Below are 19493 nucleotides of genomic sequence, written 5' to 3'. Positions count from 1 at the left end.
CGTGTGATCATAACACACGTTATGAATCTACATTATAACTGTACACTTTGATAGGGATGTACCTTGATATCATGTATACATCGTACTCCACGTACACACATGGCATGCAGTTGCTGAGTAATACATCCGCTAAAACAAGTAGTTCCTTACAAAGTTCGTTTTTTTTTTCAATCGGCAGGTTTTAACAGTTTGAACTTGTTTATGGATGTTATGTGAGAAATAAATTAATAAAAGTCCATTAACTTGTCAGAATTTAAAAATATATGAAAATAATTTTAGAATGCGCGAAGTGATATTGAGACCACCCCTTACGTAACACGCCGGATATGTCCTTAAAATATTACGCACTGGGTCATGTTGTTAATTATTGATTGGACCAAACCTGCTGTAATGTTGTGATCTGATGACCCGCACCCAGGACAACAATGCCAATAAAAATCAAAACAAACAAACGAAGAAGAACAACCTGTCAACAATTACTTAAACACTTCAAACAAATGATCGGGTCATGTACTTTACGTTTTTTTTTAGTTTTTTTTTTATTTAGACCAGAGAGCACCATTGGGACAATTATATTTTAATGGAAAAGGGGCAAGCAATCGTTACTTCCAAAATCGATACGGTACGGAACCAACAACCAACAAACACTGCAAACCAACAAACAAGCAAATAAACAAGCAAATGAAACCCAACATTATTCCAACAAATCTGTTCCATGTCAATCCCTCCGTCACACTATTGCTGATGAAAATGCACACATATTAATAGCAAGAAATTAAAAATTAATCATATTAATATGCCATAAAATAATTGCCTTTTATTTCATTGCTGAGGTGCAAGCCCCGAAATCATATTTTATAATAATTATTTCTAAGCCTCTGTTATAAAATTGCACAATTCAGAGCTCGAATTTGAATAATCTATTGTCATGAGCACTGAACCATATTGTGCAACCAAGAGCTTCTGTATTATAATTTTACCCAACCATAATGACCCTTTTCTGAGAAATTCCGCCAAACCACAAGAGTGCGCATCGACTCGAGAAGGCTGGTTCCCAGCAAATTCGATACACTTTCCTTAAAAGGGTATGGATAACCAGTGCGGGTTGGCGTCCTGCAATCGATGACGTCATGTTGGCGATACGCGCTTGCTTGCTGACTCAAGGTTAGGGTTTAAGTGGAACGAACGCGGCCCGTACTTTCTATCGGTTCATCCAAAGGACAAACGGCTGCGGGTTCAAATAGAGTTCACAGTCTATATTTTTGTGTTTTTACCACGATTTGTACATCGTGAACAACGTGTACTATGTAACATTGCAATCTTTATTATCAGCACTTGTACAATAGCATTGTTGTCGATTAGATCAAAATCGTCTGTTTGATAATTTGATACAGTTTTAATAGCAAAAACAAAATGTAATCAAGCGACTGTTTTTCTTTATTGTTATGAGGTAGGCTATGGGATCAAAATGGTTGCTAGGCGACATTTTTCTCGAATCTGTAGGAAAAACAGTTGAGTCACGTAATACATTTTACCCAGCCGACAGGTAGTGATTTATTTTCTTTCTTTGAAAATACCAATACCATGGGAAAGAAAATTGCATAATCACAGCTTTCAACACAGGTTGGTGGCGCCTTGTGCATTTCAATCAAAACTGTGTGAAATTATTGAGTAATTTATTTTCGACAGCTGTAAGTTTGATGTGTTGATGAGGCTCTATTCTAGTTTTGTTCTCCCCTTTTTTTATTGCGTATGTGTCACAACGTGGTGTTATTGAGAACCCCCCCCCCCCCCAAAAAAAAAAAAAAGGATGAGTGAAAATAATGCTTAAAAACTTAAATGTAGCATTTTGTATGTGTTTACAAAATTGGGGGTTTCGTTTTGAAGCAGCATCACATCTGTCAAATCGTTCACGAAAACATAAACCCCCAGATATTCCTTTGGCGATCACTTTTTTTTCACACTGAATTTACCTAGCCCGTATATAATTATGTACATAAAATATGCAGCTGGCAGTCCATGTTGTTCGAGAAGACGTTGTCAAAATCAAAATGACCCCCCCCCCCCCCCCGGCGATTGGGTCATGGTAGTCCCATGCTGAAAAAATGCCAAGAAACCAATAAAATAGACGATGTTAAAATAATGTAAATGAATAGCCGGCCACGCAGGTGCTTGGTTTTCGAATGGAAACGGAGGGGAGTTAATTTCAAAACAGCTTATTCATTAGCAGCACAAGTAGGCAAAGAAACACCCTTTTTGAGTGTTTGTATGTAGTGGTGTAGGCCTAACAAAAACATTGATTCGTTAAAACAAAATATGGTGACTTTATTGTTAAATTCAACAAACTGTTCAATATGTCCCGCCTTTTTTTAAAACAACAAGCACACACAACCTAGGCGTTAAAAAAAACGCGTGCGACAGGCAGCCCGCCCCCTCCCGCTCCTAAAATAAAGCCTTCAGTCGAAAAACGCCCTCTCGTGAAGTCACCTTGACCCAAAGGTTTTGTTATTTTTTTGGGTCTAGGTCCCAATTTCGAGACATAAGGATGCATGCCTTGTAAATCTGGGGTAGCAGACTAAATTTTGAGTTAGTACACGTAAGCATGTGTGTATGTAGGAAGTTGTTCGATGCGATGACAACGACAACCTAACTCTTGTGTTAAATGTTGTGTAAGTACATTATTTTACGACCGATTTTGAAGTCGATTGATTTATTACATGCCATATTACTTAAAATGTACACTGTGTTTATTAAACATTTAGAAAATGAATAGATGTCAAGTTATCACTGTGTCTGTGGTGTGATGTGTGCGCCGATTTATTTTTGCCGGCGTAGATAGTGATCTGATTCAGATACTGATTATACAGACAGTTAAGTAAACAAACTCAGAACAGAACAGGACAACCCCAGTATATCTTTACCAAATCACATACCTGTGCAATTTCGACCAGTCTTGTCAGTGAACAGGTTTGCAAAATAATTGTTCTTATCAAACGAAATCATAAATGATGGTTGTCATGATTTTTGTAAATGTAGTAAAAAAGACAATGACATAGACACTGACACTGATTAGATGATATAGTATTATTAGTAGAGAGCCCTTTTTGTAGGTGTTGATGGCCTCACAATTGGGGCTATTTTTTGGACTATGAATGATGTGTGAAAGTGAAACATTAGTGGTTGAATACAGCATCTTTCAATACCCTATCAATAACGTTACCTATCAACATTATGTTAATACATGAGCCTCAACTCAAGCTGTTTTCTTTGGTTAATGTAGTTTATTGTCAGACTCAGAATTAAATTAGTGATGCACTTAATCAACTTTATTTTGTTTTGTTTTCTAGTTCAATGAAGAAAGGAAATAATTTGATGCTCCTTGCACCCTCCAAGCTACACAACTTTGGTCATCGGAAGTGGCCTCTTTGAATAATTGAGAAGAAAATCCTGCAATATTTCATCAACAACTCGATTCCAAACTTGATCACTACAATGGATGCCAAGACAAAGAGACCTTATATGCTTATGAACAGAGGTCAAAGTTCATGCGTCAAGGGTGCCATCATAGCCTTTGTTTTATTGAGTACAATGGCGGTCATGTGCTCTGCTGCTAAGGATTACTACGAGCTACTTGTAATTGAACGAGATGCAAGTACCAAAGACATTCGACGAGCTTTCAAGAAACTTGCTCTTAAGATGCATCCAGATAAGAACCAGGTGGGTTCAAGAAGTTACTAGCCTGGAATTTAATCTTAGAGAGGGCAAGACCATTTTCATTTTGCAAAGGGCACTTCCATTGTAAAATCTTAAAGTCTGTGGGACACTGTCTAAAGAGCACCAAGGCCAAAACCAGGGGCAACAAAGGCTGTGGCTTCATGTAAATCAAGTCCTGAATATCAGCTGATCAAGTATTGCCCTGCATTAAATAAGTAAAGTCATGCATTTTATAAGCTATAAATCTGCTTAATGTATTCTCTTCAAATCATATTAAGCTCATTTTTCTGTGCAACCAAAGAATAAAATCTTTCATCTTGTTGTTACTAACAGGATGATCCCAAAGCACACGACAAGTTTGTTGAAATTAACCGAGCGTATGAGGTTCTGAAAGATGAGGACCTTCGTAAGAAGTACGATCGTTTTGGAGAGGAAGGTCTCAAGGATCAGCAAGGACAGGGACGATGGAACCGCTATGAGAGCTGGCAGTACTACAAGACGGAATTTGGTTAGGGCAGATTTAGATTTGTTCCTGGACACCTTTTGATAGAAAAGTAAAATTAAGTTGTATCATCAATATTCAATTGTGGTTTATGAATTGATATTGATTATACTCTGTTAACTTTAAAGAAAAGTAAGTCTGGAGTCAGGAGTTGGGAGTATACAAATAGAAAAGGTCGAAGAAGTTGTCAAAGGAAAATATCAAAGGAATATTGCTGTATGAATTGTGTGTTTGTTAAGGATAGACAGTTTCTTATTCATGTTTTTTTTTCTTCCAGGTTTATATGATGAAGACCCAGAGGTGGTGACTCTTTCAAAGACGGATTTCGGTGAGAATATTTTTCATATGCAAATTTTTGTTTTATTTTTATAATGTACTATGATTAAAGCCTAATTTAACTGTTATTTTTCTTTTGATCTGCAGAACAATCGGTGTTTGGTGAAGATATTTGGTTTGTCAATTTCTACTCTCCGCGCTGTCATCATTGTCACGACCTTGCACCAATAGTAAGAATCTTCAAATCTGCTCTAAGTCTTAACCCTCCTACTCTTGCTACCATTTTCCCAGAAAATAACAACCATTTGTGAATTGTTCAACCTACCCCAGTCATACTTTCTATCTTAGTGTGTAAAAACCACAATAATGTTAAGCATCCTGTGCGAGATATTCAGCCTCTCAATATTAGACTCTGAATAATACTGCAACTAAAATCTGTAAAAATTCAAGTTTTTAAAAACATTTTCAAACTGTTTTTCTTCAGTGGCGTGAATTTGCTAAAGAGATGGAAGGAGTGATCCGTATAGGAGCTGTCAATTGCCATGACGACAATCCTCTCTGTACTGCCCAGGGTGTTCGATTCTTTCCTACGCTCAACATTTATCCAGAGGTAAATTAAGGAGTAGCAATAAGCAAAGCATTAGTTTAAAAGAATTGTGTGCATTTGTCTCTTCTTTGTGGTGAAAAGGCTGTGAAAGGAGTGGGTTATTGTCCCAGCTTAGATAGTCAGTGTAACAATACAGATCAGCTGTTTCCTGAGTTATTATTATTACATTTTTTCCTGACAGAAAGAGGAATATACCGGAGCTCGTAAGCTGGATGATCTGATGAAACACGCGTTGCGTCTTGTGCATGCTGAGGTGCACTCCATTTGGACTGGTAATAACAATCAATAAGATCAATGTATCAATAGAAAGTAATTGTAGTCATAGCTGAAGACCAGTTACCATACTTCCACCATGTTTGTCAGGTTCCCTATGTGCTATATCACTCAATAGTAATGATTGTTATTACACAGAAAGGAACCAGACTAAACCACTCTGTCATGAAAATCCAATAATCAATTTGTGTTTTCTCTTATGTTATTTTTCAACAAGTTTCATGAAACAATGTTAATTTTATTTCTTTCGGGGTCATTTTCTGAAGGTAATTTCAAGAAAGTGCTGCTTGCTGAGGAGCATGAGGACCAACCTTGGGTGGTGTCGTACTGTGGAGCACCAGATGGTAGGTCTTAAATCTCTCTGTCTTATCTTGTTATAAAATGTGTTGCTTGCAATGTAACTATCTGCTGTGCAACAGTGAAGTTTTGTGGATTTTTTCTGTTTGAATGGATTGGTTGATTGTGTATTTTGAGTGACAAGTAGTGTATTTCTTATGTATAAGTCTTGTTTTCTGCTTAATAAGTGTTTAAAGTGACAGTGCAAGAAATTTATTTACCTGTAAATCTCAGATTGTACAACTTTATTAAATTTACTGGTATATACTGCTCATTACTCAATGAATTGTTCAAATTCTTGGCTTGATTAGGTCATGACGGTGAATCAACTGAAGTTGCTCACTCGGGATGCTTTGATACAGAAGACCAAACTAAGTTGGCCTCTATATTGGTAAGACAGTAAACAGAATACAACCAGATAGTGATATGAAAATTCAAATACATTATGAAAAAAAACACAAGCATTTACCCTTTACTGGTGTTTTTACAAAATCTAGGAACTGGATCATGTTATAATTTATAGCAATTTGAGCTATTCTTTAAAATAAGAACGGCAATATTTTCAAACTTGACTATAAAAAGTTATCAAGTGCAGAACTTAGAAGCATAGTCCTGGGTAGTGGCATTCACCAATCATAACAATTTTTGATTTCCGTCTTTCTACAGAACAAAGTGGTAAATGTAGGAGCAGTTGATTGCGTTGCTTCAGCTAAACTCTGCAAGAAACTAAACATTGAAGAGAGCACCATAAGGTTTTATCCAACTGGAAAGAAAGCCTTTTCATCTAAAAGCAAAGTGAGTAATATTGATGAATGCTTCGTTTATACTTCTACTCAAACTTTCCTGTAACTATTGCATTTCCATTCCCAGCCTAGTCAATTTCTGACTTGAAAACATGTGTTTATATTCACACAGAAATACTGTACTGGAAATAAAAAGAGATGGCTTTAAATATTTTGTATTCAGTGAAACCCCACCCCCTGATTTAAAGAATAGAAGAAACAAGTATTTTTTTCTTCCTGTTTTTAGGAGTTTGAGTTGGATGAACCAAAGAGAATTGCTGATGAAGTCTTGAAACTTCTTCCAGATATCTTAACTCTCACAGATGAAGAATTGCAGGTTAGTTTTTTTAGGTACAGTGTTGTACAGTGCAAGGTTCTTGTTTGAACTAATTCTGTGAATAACCATTCACAATCTCCTGAAGATGATGGGAGCATACTGATCAAAATGTTGATTTGTCAACCACTGGTTCTTTTCAGATTTAACACTACTCCAAAGAGATTAATACACGTGGTACTACCGCAAACCTCACCTAATTATTCCCATAGTGGATAATGAAATGACCTACAATGTTTAATCACAAACTGAAAAAAAAAGATGTAACTATTGCTCTTTCCCCAGTGCAAGCTTGTTTACTCTTCGTCTCTATTTGTTGATAGTTGTTTATTGATTTCTGTTTGAGAGTTATTTGCTGTTTTGGTTTCAGAGCGGCCGTGATGCATTGAAGGATGGTAAGACCGATGAGGCGATGGTAGTCTACTTCATGAGTGGGAAAGAGGATCATGTGATTGAACTCCGCAAGCTGCCCTACCTCCTCAAACATTTGACGGTAAACTGGCCCCGCCCCCTTTCCTATTCAAGTTGTATTCCTTCTATTCTATAAGTATTCCTTCAGCAAAAAGATTGTGGTAAATTGTTGATGAATGCCACCTTCAAATTGTATTATGTTCTCGAAGTTGAAATTATGTAAAACAAAGGAAAAGAACACTTTAATCAACAATAACTTCTAGGAAGACGATTCTTAACTATGAAATATATTAACTTTGTGTTGTTTTTGTCCCAATTGTAGGTGGGGAAATTTAACTGCACGGAGCATCAGAGTCTTTGTCGGGAGTTATTCATTGGTACAGAACTGCCAAAGGTGGCACTGTTCAGGAAAGGTGGTGCTCATGAATTTCACCATGGTACGTTATAATTGGTCTTAACTCTTTGTGATTACTTTTAACTTAACGTCAGTATAGACCCATTGCATAGGGTGCCAGTGTCGAGGTAAAAAATGGAAACGTATAAATGTATACAAATCATACACAACTCTCAGCAAATGATAGGTTTTTCTTAGACCTCAGTGGCTTAAGCAGTGGCTTGAGCATATGTCTTAAATTCAGTCTTCATTAACTTTTGTTATCCAACTTGTTTTATTCCAGGCCGTCTGTTTGCCCAAGACATTGCAGCCTTTGCCAGACAGAGCATTGATTCTCGTTTGCATATGCTTGGCCCGGACAGTTTCCCAAACCCTGTTATCAACAGTGGCAAGCTGTGGTTTGTGGATTTCTTTTCACCAGTAAGTCTTTTGTTACGACTAATTTGGAATGACCAACTAATTCATGATGAGGAATGTTAATGTATGTTCATGCAAGATATGATTTTATCGGGAAGTCATTTTGTGTTCTTCTCACACAGCATTGCCCGCCATGCCGTCAGATGTTACCTCAGTTACGCAAAGCGGCCACTCTGCTACCAGACGTCAACTTTGGCACAGTTGATTGTACCATTCACAACCCACTGTGTAATCAAAACAATGTCAGGTCCTACCCAACCACCATCATGTACAACGACAGTAAGCCGCATATGAACACGGGATACAAGACTGCAGAGGAGATTGTAGACTTCATAGAGGTAGGCAATTACTGTCACCAGACTATGTTCGTCTAATTATTGGATACAGCAGCCCTCATAGGAAATCCTTCTGTCATGTCAGTCTTCAAAATGTTGCTGTTTTCATATAATCTGTTGTAACCTCATCAAAAATCTTAAAAACACCTCTAAACATATTAAATATGTATACTTGTTTATATTTTCTCAGGACATGCTTCATCCAACAGTGGTCGATCTTGACCCCACTAGCTTCCAAAATCGGGTCATTAACCGCAAACAAGAGGACATGTGGTTGGTAGATTTCTATGCTCCGTGGTGCGGTCCGTGTCAAGCGTTGCTTCCTGAGTGGAGAAAGCTAGCCAAGGTAAGTTTGGGAAACTCGTCTGTGTTTGCATTCTCTGATTTGCTTCTGTAAGATGATCATCTGCTAACCAGTCAAAGTACCCTCTAAGGAAAGTCTTCTAGATAAAGAAGTAGACTCTACAATATGTAGAGTCAGCAATACCTCATATCTATCCTTATAACTTTCTCTCTCTAGTAGACAAAGGCATTTGCTTGTGGTCTCCTCTTCAAGTTATACCCTTTTTGAATCATTGGTACCGATCCCACCACAGCCTGTCTTTCCAGTACTGCTGGTTTGAGTTCGGTGGTTTCACAACCTTTCTTTCAATCACAGCACTGCTACCAATCACTGTGAAAACCAGTCGATTTTTCATCTGGTAATCTGTAGTTGGTAACCTGCAGCTGCTTGACAAAGCTTTAGTGCTCTTTGCAGCTCATCAATGAAATCCACTCTTTTGAAACCCCTGTGTAATACATGATTTTTGATAAATTTACAGAAGTTAAATGGCACAGCTAATGTTGGGACCATTGACTGCGTTACCCATGGGGGTCTATGTACCCAGCAAGGAGTCCGAAGCTACCCAACTATCAGAGCCTTCCCTGGTGGCAGGACTGGCAACGCTGGCAGATCGTAAGTTTGTACATTGAGTATAATTGCTAGGATCAATATTTTACCTTCCAGTGAGTTGAACGACCATTTAAAATCGTTCAACTGCACAGGTTGTTTGTACAGAACTGTGTACCGATACTATGCAATGTATTCATCGCATATTAAGTTGCAGACTGGCATAAAGCAAAGTGCCTCTAACTTACAAAACCTTGAGGATTATATCTTATGGCTAGACTTGTACGACACATGCATACAAATGTGTGTCATATCACAATTGCTTTGGGTCCACATGTTATGGATGATTGATTTATAACCCTTGGTGTGTGTGTACTGTGTACTGTAGAAAAATAACAAATAAAAAAGTGTTGGTCATTGAAGCTGTTTGTTGTATATCGTATGTTTGACTGAAACTTTTTGGTCAATGATTTGTTCACTTTGTCTATTATTGAAAATCGATCATTATTTGCTTAAGTCTTAATTCCATCCAAGCCTGTCCTGTATATTTCCTGTATCTTTTCTTGTCTGTTTTTCCTGCTAGTGATTACAATGGTTGGATGAGAGATGCATCTTCAATCTTCTACTGGGCTTATAACTTCTTGCCCTCCTCCGTGGAGGTTGTTACAAGGAGCAATTTCAGGGAGAAAGTGTTACGGAGCAAGGAGCCATGGGTTGTTGATTTCTACATGCCTCAATGTATGCCATGCCAGCAGTACATGCCTGAGTATGAACAGGTTGCAAAGGTAGGTTTGTATGAGCTTCCTGTCAAGGGAACTTGGAAAACTCCCACAAGGGGATATGAACGCCAAGCTGGCAACTGCTAACCTCTCTCATACAAACATTGGTTTTACGCCTATGATTAAGAGTTGCACAAATTAAGAAGGTGTAGTTCAGTAAACTAAATGACAATACTTATTCTATTCGTTGTGAAATCATTGGTGAGCTCCTTAATGGGATTCGAACCAACAACCTTGTGATTGCAAGTCCTGCAGTCTAACCACTTGACCACGGCGGCCAATTCAGGGTTAGTGAGTGTCTATTTAAGTACATAAGCTTATACTGGATGGGGTTGGGGACATGTTTCAGTTTGCTTGTTCCAAACACTAGGACATCTTTGTAAAAAAAAAGATCATAAAAGCAATGGAAATAAGTGACAACTTGATTTACATTACTGTTTCATGCAAAAACGCTTGTTTATGCTTCAGTTTTCAAGATATAATGTGAAAATTTTGTTTTGCTTTGTTTTTCCTTTTTAGGATGTGAGTAGCTTTGTGCATGTAGGGAAAGTGGACTGCACACAAAACCAAAATATATGTCAACAGGCGAGCATAAATTACTTCCCTTCGGTGCGGATATACAAAGGAACCACCAAAGATGGAATTTCACAGGTAAATTACATGGGTACGCTGTGGAATATTATTTAGTTTTACACGTCAAGTCGGAATTAAAAACGAAAAAAACAAAGTAGCCTTCTGGTTACAAAAAAGAAGTACGTTGTGTAAGAATTTCATGTTGTCTTCAGATTACAAGAACTATGGATTATGTAGATTAAAATGACTAAAGTACATGTAAATATATTGTTTTCTGCAAAAGCACCATTTTCACTCGGACTCTACTTTTCTTACAGTTGATTTCACTTTGTTCTTTCTCGTTATTTTCACAGAATTGGTTCGGAGAACAAGTTGACAAAACACCTAGCACTTTAATACCTTATCTCAAACAGAGATTTCGCCAAAAATTAAACAATGTAAGTAGAAGGTAGCGTGAGCTCTTTTGAGTAATTTTCCTTTTTGTTGTTAATGAATACTTAATATAATTGAACTTTCTTCTTGGCATATCAATTTCGTTTTGTTTAGTGCAATAGGCAGCTGAAAGCTGTTGGTCTTTTTTGTGTGCTAGATAGTTTATTCCTTTATCAATTACTTTAATTGTTTTGTCACATACAAACAAAAAATATAAACTCAATATTTTCTTCTCTTTTCAACAGCAGAGCAAAAAAGCAGCGAAGGACGAACTTTGACCTCCCCATCATCTGTACATAGAGTATACAATCCAGTTTCATTGGGGTAGGAGACGGGAATCCAACTTATTGTAGAACCAGACTATTATGGTACTGGTGCAAACGCCTAAGCATTTTAATCTTATTTATAGGTATGGTTTTAGTTTGAAGAACTATCATGTTGTATCGACTCATAACATCCCCTAAAACCATCTCACTCGAGAAAACATGAGAGATCTTAGAGATTATGTGCAACCCAAGTTTAATGTCTTTCTGGACAGAGCCTAGTTTCATAGAGGTGCTAACTGCACAAACACATTGTATACAGCAACATAATAGCAGCCCAAATTGTTTGTAACTTATACATTTTGTAACTATCTACCTGCATATTTTCCGCTTAGCAAGATTTTCTGCTAACCAGCTCTATGAAATTAGCCTCTGAATTTCTTACAAAAATAACGCGTAACAAATATGTGAAATGGTTTGTTTGCCAGTTGTATGTTTGAATTTTTGTTTACCCTTTTTAAATATCAACACCTTATGTCGCATGTCTCTTATACTTTTTTACTTTGAATTTGCACTGAAACTACTTATTTCGTATCTTAGCGAAACAAACAATCTTGTTTTGTATTTGTACCTTTTTAAAAAAGACTTTTCCATTATCATTAGCATGCTGTTAACACTTAATTAATGTTCCTATTTGGAGTATATGGTAACAGGAATAAACAGGCTCCCTGATCCTTATTATTTCTTTTCCAGTACTAATAAATTGCCTTGTAGCACTAACTGTCCTTTTAAAAAAGGTCCGACCAAATATTTTATGACTGTGAATCAGATCAAAGTCGGACAATTACGTAAATAGGATTTCGGAGGGTTTGAAGCGTTATGGCTAATAACAAACTAGTTACGTGTTATCTGAATTGAACACATGAATTGTGTATAGACATAAAGACATTTTTAGCACAAATTATTCTTGGGTAAACATTTGAATTGGCTGTAATTTTGATCACGAGACAATTTATGAATTTGAAGCATGCTTACTTAAACCTCAATTTTGCACAATTTTACTTAACTTAATAAGGTTACCAGCTAAATTTCTAATAATACTATGTACCATTCATGACTGGTTTCCTTCTTATTTTTACTTGGCAGAAACATTTGAATCACCACTGTTGCATTTTGAATTTATGGGCAAGTGATGATTATGTTGACTTGCCTTAAATCCTAGCATCGAACTGAAGTATTGAATTAACAAAGTAAATATTATGCATTAAGATGTTCTATGTAACCGGTTATCCCTGTCAACTTGAACACAACTTAAGTTGACAGGGGTCTCGAGTTAGGACGAGTAACTCGTTCTAACTTTAGGATTAATCTAAGGTCTGCATGCTACAGTGCAGGGTTGGGACTCGTCCTAAGTCCTAAGATTAGTCTCAAGTTAGGAAGAGTTTTGTGAAATCGTCGGCTGGTTTACTACCAACAGTGTATGTATAGAATCTACACAACATGGGTGTAGTGGGTTTCTGAAAATAATTTATAACTTATCTCATTTAACTTGTAAATAAATCTTAAACTCTCAATGTGTTTTTCTTGATATGAAACTACTTAATGTAGGCAACACATTTAATTTTTGCCAACCTTTTTACTGATAGTGTACTTAATTTGCTTCCAAGTCAACGAGGTATTACCTTTTTTCAATACATATTAGAGATAGATGACTTGCCTTCATCGAATTTAAACAAAGCTTAAAATCTTACAAATATCAACGACTTTATGTAAGAGATATTAAAAGAGTAAGTGGTATTGTTTCTGGCATTATAAGTTTCAACACAGCAACGGAATAAATTATTTTTCATATTTTAACAACAGCAGATTGAGTTTAGACTTTCATTTACGACAAGTGATAATTGTGGCTGTAAGATAGTCTGGCACCACCTAGAGAGGGTAAATCAGTGCCGTCTTGGTACTAGTTAAGACGGGGCACTACCCAGAGTGTGAATCGGTGATAGCTTATTTTATGGCAATAAAAACTATTGGTTAGAAGTCTACAGCAGCATTGACCAATAAAGACTACATACAGTACACATCTTCATAGAACTGAAATTTATTTTTGTCAAGTATGTACATGTTAAATGGGAAACTACAAGGATTTAAATATCCCATTTAATACATGATTTTGAATATTATCTGTCATAATCTCATAGCTTTCAAATAACATACTGATATGGAAGTGAGGGTTGGGGTGGGGGGGGGGGGGGGAAGAAAAATTCAAATAAGGCAAAGTTAATTTTTAAATAATGTTACATAAGAACTGGAACAAAAAGTACCCTCGTCTGTGCCAACTAGCTCCTGTGATTTTTAAGGGTGAGAATCAATGCTGACAAAAAAAGTCTAAAAACAAGAGTCCAAATTTTAGAAGTTGAAATAATGGCATTTGAACTTGGTAACCCCTGGGTTACACAGAGGTTTTAGAAACAGTTTTTGATACTCTTTTAAAAATATGTTTGGCAAAGGTTCCAAGCTGCAAGCCCAGTGGTCTAAAGAATGACTTTCTGACCTTTGAACCCTGATCTGTGTCACTCTTTCGATTATCGCATCCATTAAATACATTCATTAGGTTTCAATGCTAAATAATTGTCTATTGTAATAACTTTTATAATAACTTGCAAACTTTTCCCCTGTCATTCACAAGGGAAGAAAATGGTAAGATAGAAAGCTCCAGCTGTGACACTCCAATCCGTAAGAAAGAAAACGTTAGATGAAAAGTTAAATTTTGTGAAATTGTTTTCAGAATACGTCCTTAAACTCAGCTCAATATTGTGACCCAAATTCCTCAACTTAACCCGAAATATAAATGTCTTTACAGTTCTTTTCATTTGAGGTGTATCCCCCTCAAAAAGGCTAGATGTAAGGTTCTGAATAAACATTAGGGCTCTGATAAATAACAAAACTTCATACAAGAAAAAAAATTGAATAGACATTTTGAAAAGATTGTTGATTTTCTTCTGAGGAGCAGGCATTATTCTTGGAGTGTCACAAGCGTCTTCAACCATTCAGTTCGAGGTCGTCTAATTCATCTTCCAGATCCAGGTCCTGATCAAAGAGGTCTTCATCCACCTCTACATCCTCCATAAAGAGATCCTCATCAACTGGGATTCCATTGACGGTGGCAGAAGTGGGATCAGCAGTAGCTCCTTGAGAAGAGAGGTCTTCAGATGGAGGTAGAGCTGCTGCCTGGTCTAGTTTACTCTCTTCATCTAGATGAACAACAAATAAGAGAGATTTTAGAAAATTATCTTGGTTTATGAAAAGGGATAACAACATATTCTGAACTAATGATTATGGTACCTTGCATTGATACAAAATTTCCCCGCGTATTTCAAGCATGATTTACTAATATAATAGAGTTAATAGAATATACAAAGTTATCCATCATGTAACTATAGAAAGTTACACAATAAAATCGAAGTCAATAGAACATACAAAGTATTCATACAATAATTGGCAGATGAATTAAAGTGACCGTATAAATAGGGATTTTGTTGCATTTCATAGGACGAGGTACAAACAACGCTGTGTTACCTTCTTGTTTGTCATCTTGAGCTCTAGCACCAGGTAACGATGCTCCATTGACTGTACTCGTTTCTCCTTTCCTCTGACTGTCCGTTGATATTGTTCCTGAACCATCAACTTCCTCCGCCATGAAGTTTTCCAGCCTGATGTCTTTCACTTTGACTTCATCCTGTACAAAAAATGGACAGATAATTTAGAACATCTAAATATTTGCTTTTCATTTTCATATATTATTTTATCTTATTTACTTTTTTCTTCATTAATTTTTATTTTATAAATTTATTTATTTATCAGTGTTATTGTAATTTTTGTTGGGGTTAATAAGAAGAGGTTGTTATTGCTTTGACCTCTTCATTGTCGCTGTCTTTTCTGTATCTCGTATCATCTGTAGCTTCATCATCATCATCACCAGCCATCTCTGGATTGAAGGCAAACAACTCACGCCCTGTTATCTGAAAAACAAAAAAAATGAAACGAATGAAAGATTATTTATACTCTATGCTTGGCCTCCAAACAAATTAAGGATCAAATCATTCTGTGACAATTCAAGTTGATTGCTATCAATTACAACAAAATTCTTGAAATGATACAACCAACCAAACGTCCGTCACAAAAAATAGAGAACACTTTGAAATAAAACAAGTTTACTAAATATTTGTTATTTTGACAATGAGTGTAACAATAATGGTAAAAAGTGATTAATATGAGTCCTACAGCAAGACATTTGCTAAGAAAATCACAGTAAATACAGTTTTGAACAAAGTCAAGATAGTTAGTGGCCTGACGTTTCGACCCTAGCAGAGGCTTTCTCAAAATAGAGAACACTACAACAACACATGAAATTGTAGAGAATAATAATGGTACAAAAAGTGAATCATACAGCACGAAATCTCAGTAAAGACACAGTTTTTTAACAAGGTTAAGATAGACGAATGTGTACTTTGGTGGTGACTTACCCCCAAGCTCTTCCCTTGTTTGAAGTCATTCTTCTTCCTGTTCATCTGACTTTCTAGTTTGGCTTTCTTCTCAGAGAGCTTTTTCCGTTTCCAAGCCAGAAAAGTCTCCAGGGTGATTTTAGTTTGTTGGGCTCCTAACTTTGACCGCTGTTTGAAAGAAAAGAAACGATGTTAGTGTAAGACATTGGAGAGAATTAGTGTTGTTGCCGACTCCCTTGTAATCTAGGGTCGGCTCAGAACCTTGTCTTCAGGTCTTACTCATGTTTAGGACTGCAGCTTGGAGTACTTGACCAACTTGTGAAAGATTCTTTGTTTTGTTGCTTTGAAGAACAAGGAAATGGTAACTTTGTATTATAAATTTGATAGGACACCTTTTAAAAGAAGGGTTGCCAAAATTCTTCTTCAGATGGAAATATTTCCAGTGGAATGACAAATAAGACATTAGTAAAAAAAAAAAAAAAAAAAAATGAAGCTACCTTATTTTCTTCTGTACATTCGAATAAAAACCAACAGTGAGGTAAGAAGTCAAAAAATAGTCTGGTACTTTTTCCGAAGGAATATCAGCTATGCAATATCGAACAGAGCGATATTGCATGTGAACACAGGACACCCAATGGAAACAACTCTAAGATCTCATACCTCTTGTTCGATAAGTTCCTCTATTGTTATCTTCTGCTCTTCTTGTTGTTCATCTTGTTTCTTCTTCTGGCTCTTCAAGACAAAGCCGACAGGCAGGGCGTGGCGGTACATACACTTATCACCACCGTTTGGACACACCCAAAACCACCCATACTTACACTCCTCAATGGCCTGGATGAAGAACTTGCAAACCTTGCCAGAACAAATTGACCCAAAACAAAATTTAACAATTGTTTTATTGAACCCTATGATATGTCTACTTATTTCCATACAATTCCTTCAGTAGCCAACTGTCTTGGCAACCAAATCAATAGACTTGCATTACTGAATACACATTACTGGTTACACATTTAAAATCACAAAAACAATATACAACAGGTTTAAAGTTTATAATACACTAACACACATTTTAAAATCAATTGAAGTCAAAAGTAGTACCCAAAACATCATTTACTGCAGTAGGTTTAAAGAACCCAAGCCAAGTGTATTCATAACAATTTTCTTCAGGCCCTTGACCTTTCACCTCTTACCTTATCTGTCTTAGGTTTCCCTGTGTTCTCTTCCATGTGTTTCTTCTCAACAACCTCCTTAAGTTTTTCTTCGTCCCAATTATCCATCGTGTCTATGAGAGAATAATTGATTATAAAGCGTCAACAACAAACATTAATTGCTTCTCTTCACCCAGGAGTGAATGTATATCAATGAGGGTTAAAGATGTTTTTGAGATTAAAAGCTACAGATGCTGTACTGGCTGTAGGTAGTCCTGTGCGACCAGGTACAAGGGCAATGAAGGCCACATACTTACCGTTAGCAAGCTCATCTTCCCTGGAGTCTTCATATAAATTCCTCTTGGCTGCTTTCCTTTCCACAGCCAGATCATGAGAGAATTTACACTTGTCCCCCTTGGTGCAAGTACCCTGCTTGAAGAAAGCACATACCACCGTCTTAGGGTCAACACCTGTGAAAAAAAAAGTGTTTAACAAATTTAGCCGGAATTTTGAAAAAACTATCAATCAAATTTTTTTTTACATGGAAATAAAAGATGCATACTGACAACACAGTGTCAAAGGTCAACCAGACACCCCTTTGACTTGGGCAATAACTCTACAGGCTGAGGAATTGTAATGGGTATGGGAGGGTTCCCACTAGGCTAAGGGCTTAATGTTGAGGGATTGTTCACACAGCGATCAAGGAAAAAGCTCATAAATGACACAAAATTAGCTTTTCTTTATTGGTATTTCCTGTAATGGCAAATGTCTGCAGTGATATGGTGATATTGGCAAACAAATTTGAAGGTGGTCACTAAAGGTAGCAAGTAGGGGTGTGTTAGAATGGATAAAGGGAATACTAGAGCTGTACTCACCCTTAGCTACCTTCTGCTGGATAGCAACGGGTTTAAAAAGTAGATTCAACTCATCTTGCTCTTGCTTCTTCTTGGTCTTCTTATCAACTTCATCCTTGGCCTACAATAAGAACACAGATAAGAATTAGAGTAAGAAACCTTATTAAGAGATGAGAACACGTAAATAACAGTTTTAAGAATGTTTAGAGATGGGTAAAAACAGGTACTTCAGGCTGGAGTGAATTGATACTGCCAGAGTCTATATGATTTCTGGAATACCTTTAATAGGAAAACAAAGAAATCAGGTGACCTTTGACCTGTCACTTCTTCTTATTTACTGTCTGATTCTTCTTCTGATCAGAAAGAAAGATTGAAGGTAAGATTGTCATTTTTAATTGGAATGAGATAAACTCTTAAATGGCATGTACCCTGATATAGAATAGAACTGAATTGTAACTTACCTTAGCCTTTTGGTTGCCTTGCTTGACTTGTGTTGTGACAGTTTTGATGTAGTTTTGTGTCTTTGCTCCCTTTTTGTTCTTTAGTCCAAATGTCTTATCCTGGAAACCAACAAAACGCAAGTGATAATGAACAGCAAGTGTGATTGTAATGAGTTAGTGTGCCCTCCACAAATGAGGTAAAAATAAGTGACAATGACCAAATGGGGGGAACATCTTGTCATAAAAGAGTGGGTTTCTAACTGAAAAATGATGTCACCCTTCTGAAGGTACTTGGGTCCAGGCGTAGGGCCAAAAAGAAGCGGAGGGAGTCCATCGTATCTATTTCCCGATTGGCACTCTATGATGGGGGCTAATCCAACACTGCAATGCATGAATGCATTCTCCAACCAGATAATGTCAAAATTTTCAAAAAGCCTTGTTGAGTCCAGGAAGGACTGTAGAGCAAGAAAAGAAGGGAGAACCTACTTTTACAGTCCAAACAAATGTTATAACAATTAAACAGTCTTAAAAATAAAACTGAAACTCTTCACAATTCAATTCAACATCAAAAAATCATATAAAAATAAATAAAAATAATTATTTTCAAACAACCTTTCAGGTGTAGGTGGGATACAACATTTCTTTCAAAAAATAAGTAAAATGTTGGTTCCATATTTATTAATGTTGGTTCCATCATGGAGGAATAATTTATTCCTCCATGGTTCCATATTTAGTATTTTAGTAATGTTGGTTCCATATTTAGTAATGTTGGTTCCATATTTAGTAATGTTGGTTCCATATTTAGTTAGGTGGTAGTCCTACTCCCCTGTGTGTCAGACACACACACTAACCTTTCTCTATGCTGTAATTTTTTATATAATTATAACCATAACTACCTCCATGCCATAACCAACACACAATACTATTACTACACATGACAATGTGTGGTGAAACTTGGAAAAGGACAAAACACATGACATGACAAACATTTTGAACAACATATTTCATGACCTAAAATTGACACAGATTTTTCTTAACAACCAAATATGTTATGTTTATACGTTAGCTCACCTCTATTAGTTTATCTTTCTTCTTCTCTACATTCTTTTTACTCGGCTTGTCTGCTTTTTTGGGCGGCATTTTGTCGAGTTTCGGGAAGAACAGAACTTCGCCACGATGAGTCAATTGAAGCTGGCACTATTGAAACGCATGGGGGCGCGCACATGGTCTAC

General features: G+C 36.6%; 2 protein-coding genes across 3 annotated transcripts; one reads left to right on the top strand and one right to left on the bottom strand.

The window, feature by feature from the left end:
* Positions 1-2593: 2593 nt before the first annotated feature.
* LOC117291319 (dnaJ homolog subfamily C member 10-like) lies at positions 2594-13179 on the top strand. Of its 2 annotated transcripts, none has more exons than XM_033772960.1 (21): positions 2594-2669; positions 3348-3717; positions 4048-4222; positions 4494-4544; positions 4640-4722; positions 4977-5102; positions 5281-5371; positions 5639-5716; positions 6020-6099; positions 6375-6503; positions 6738-6827; positions 7195-7317; positions 7558-7672; positions 7913-8049; positions 8169-8384; positions 8572-8727; positions 9203-9336; positions 9854-10055; positions 10569-10700; positions 10976-11059; positions 11303-13179. In XM_033772960.1, the coding sequence occupies exons 2-21, from the start codon at positions 3493-3495 to the stop codon at positions 11330-11332; spliced, it is 2457 nt and encodes an 818-aa protein (XP_033628851.1). In that variant the 5' UTR covers positions 2594-2669; positions 3348-3492; the 3' UTR covers positions 11333-13179. The 2 variants fall into 2 exon arrangements, with proteins under 2 accessions (XP_033628851.1, XP_033628850.1); XM_033772959.1 differs by having other exon boundaries at positions 11300-13179.
* A 220-nt stretch (positions 13180-13399) lies between these two features.
* On the bottom strand, positions 13400-19471 carry LOC117291320 (zinc finger CCCH domain-containing protein 15-like). Its single transcript, XM_033772961.1, has 10 exons — positions 19333-19471; positions 18283-18381; positions 17843-17942; positions 17285-17437; positions 17010-17101; positions 16480-16671; positions 15841-15987; positions 15232-15336; positions 14894-15053; positions 13400-14568 (listed from the first exon to the last, which is right to left on the bottom strand). The coding sequence occupies exons 1-10, from the start codon at positions 19399-19401 to the stop codon at positions 14357-14359; spliced, it is 1329 nt and encodes a 442-aa protein (XP_033628852.1). The 5' UTR covers positions 19402-19471; the 3' UTR covers positions 13400-14356.
* Positions 19472-19493: the final 22 nt, after the last annotated feature.

This window comes from Asterias rubens, chromosome 6, assembly GCF_902459465.1.
Source record: "Asterias rubens chromosome 6, eAstRub1.3, whole genome shotgun sequence".
Lineage (NCBI taxonomy): Eukaryota > Metazoa > Echinodermata > Asteroidea > Forcipulatida > Asteriidae > Asterias > Asterias rubens.
This window is presented reverse-complemented; position numbering and strand designations above follow the sequence as displayed.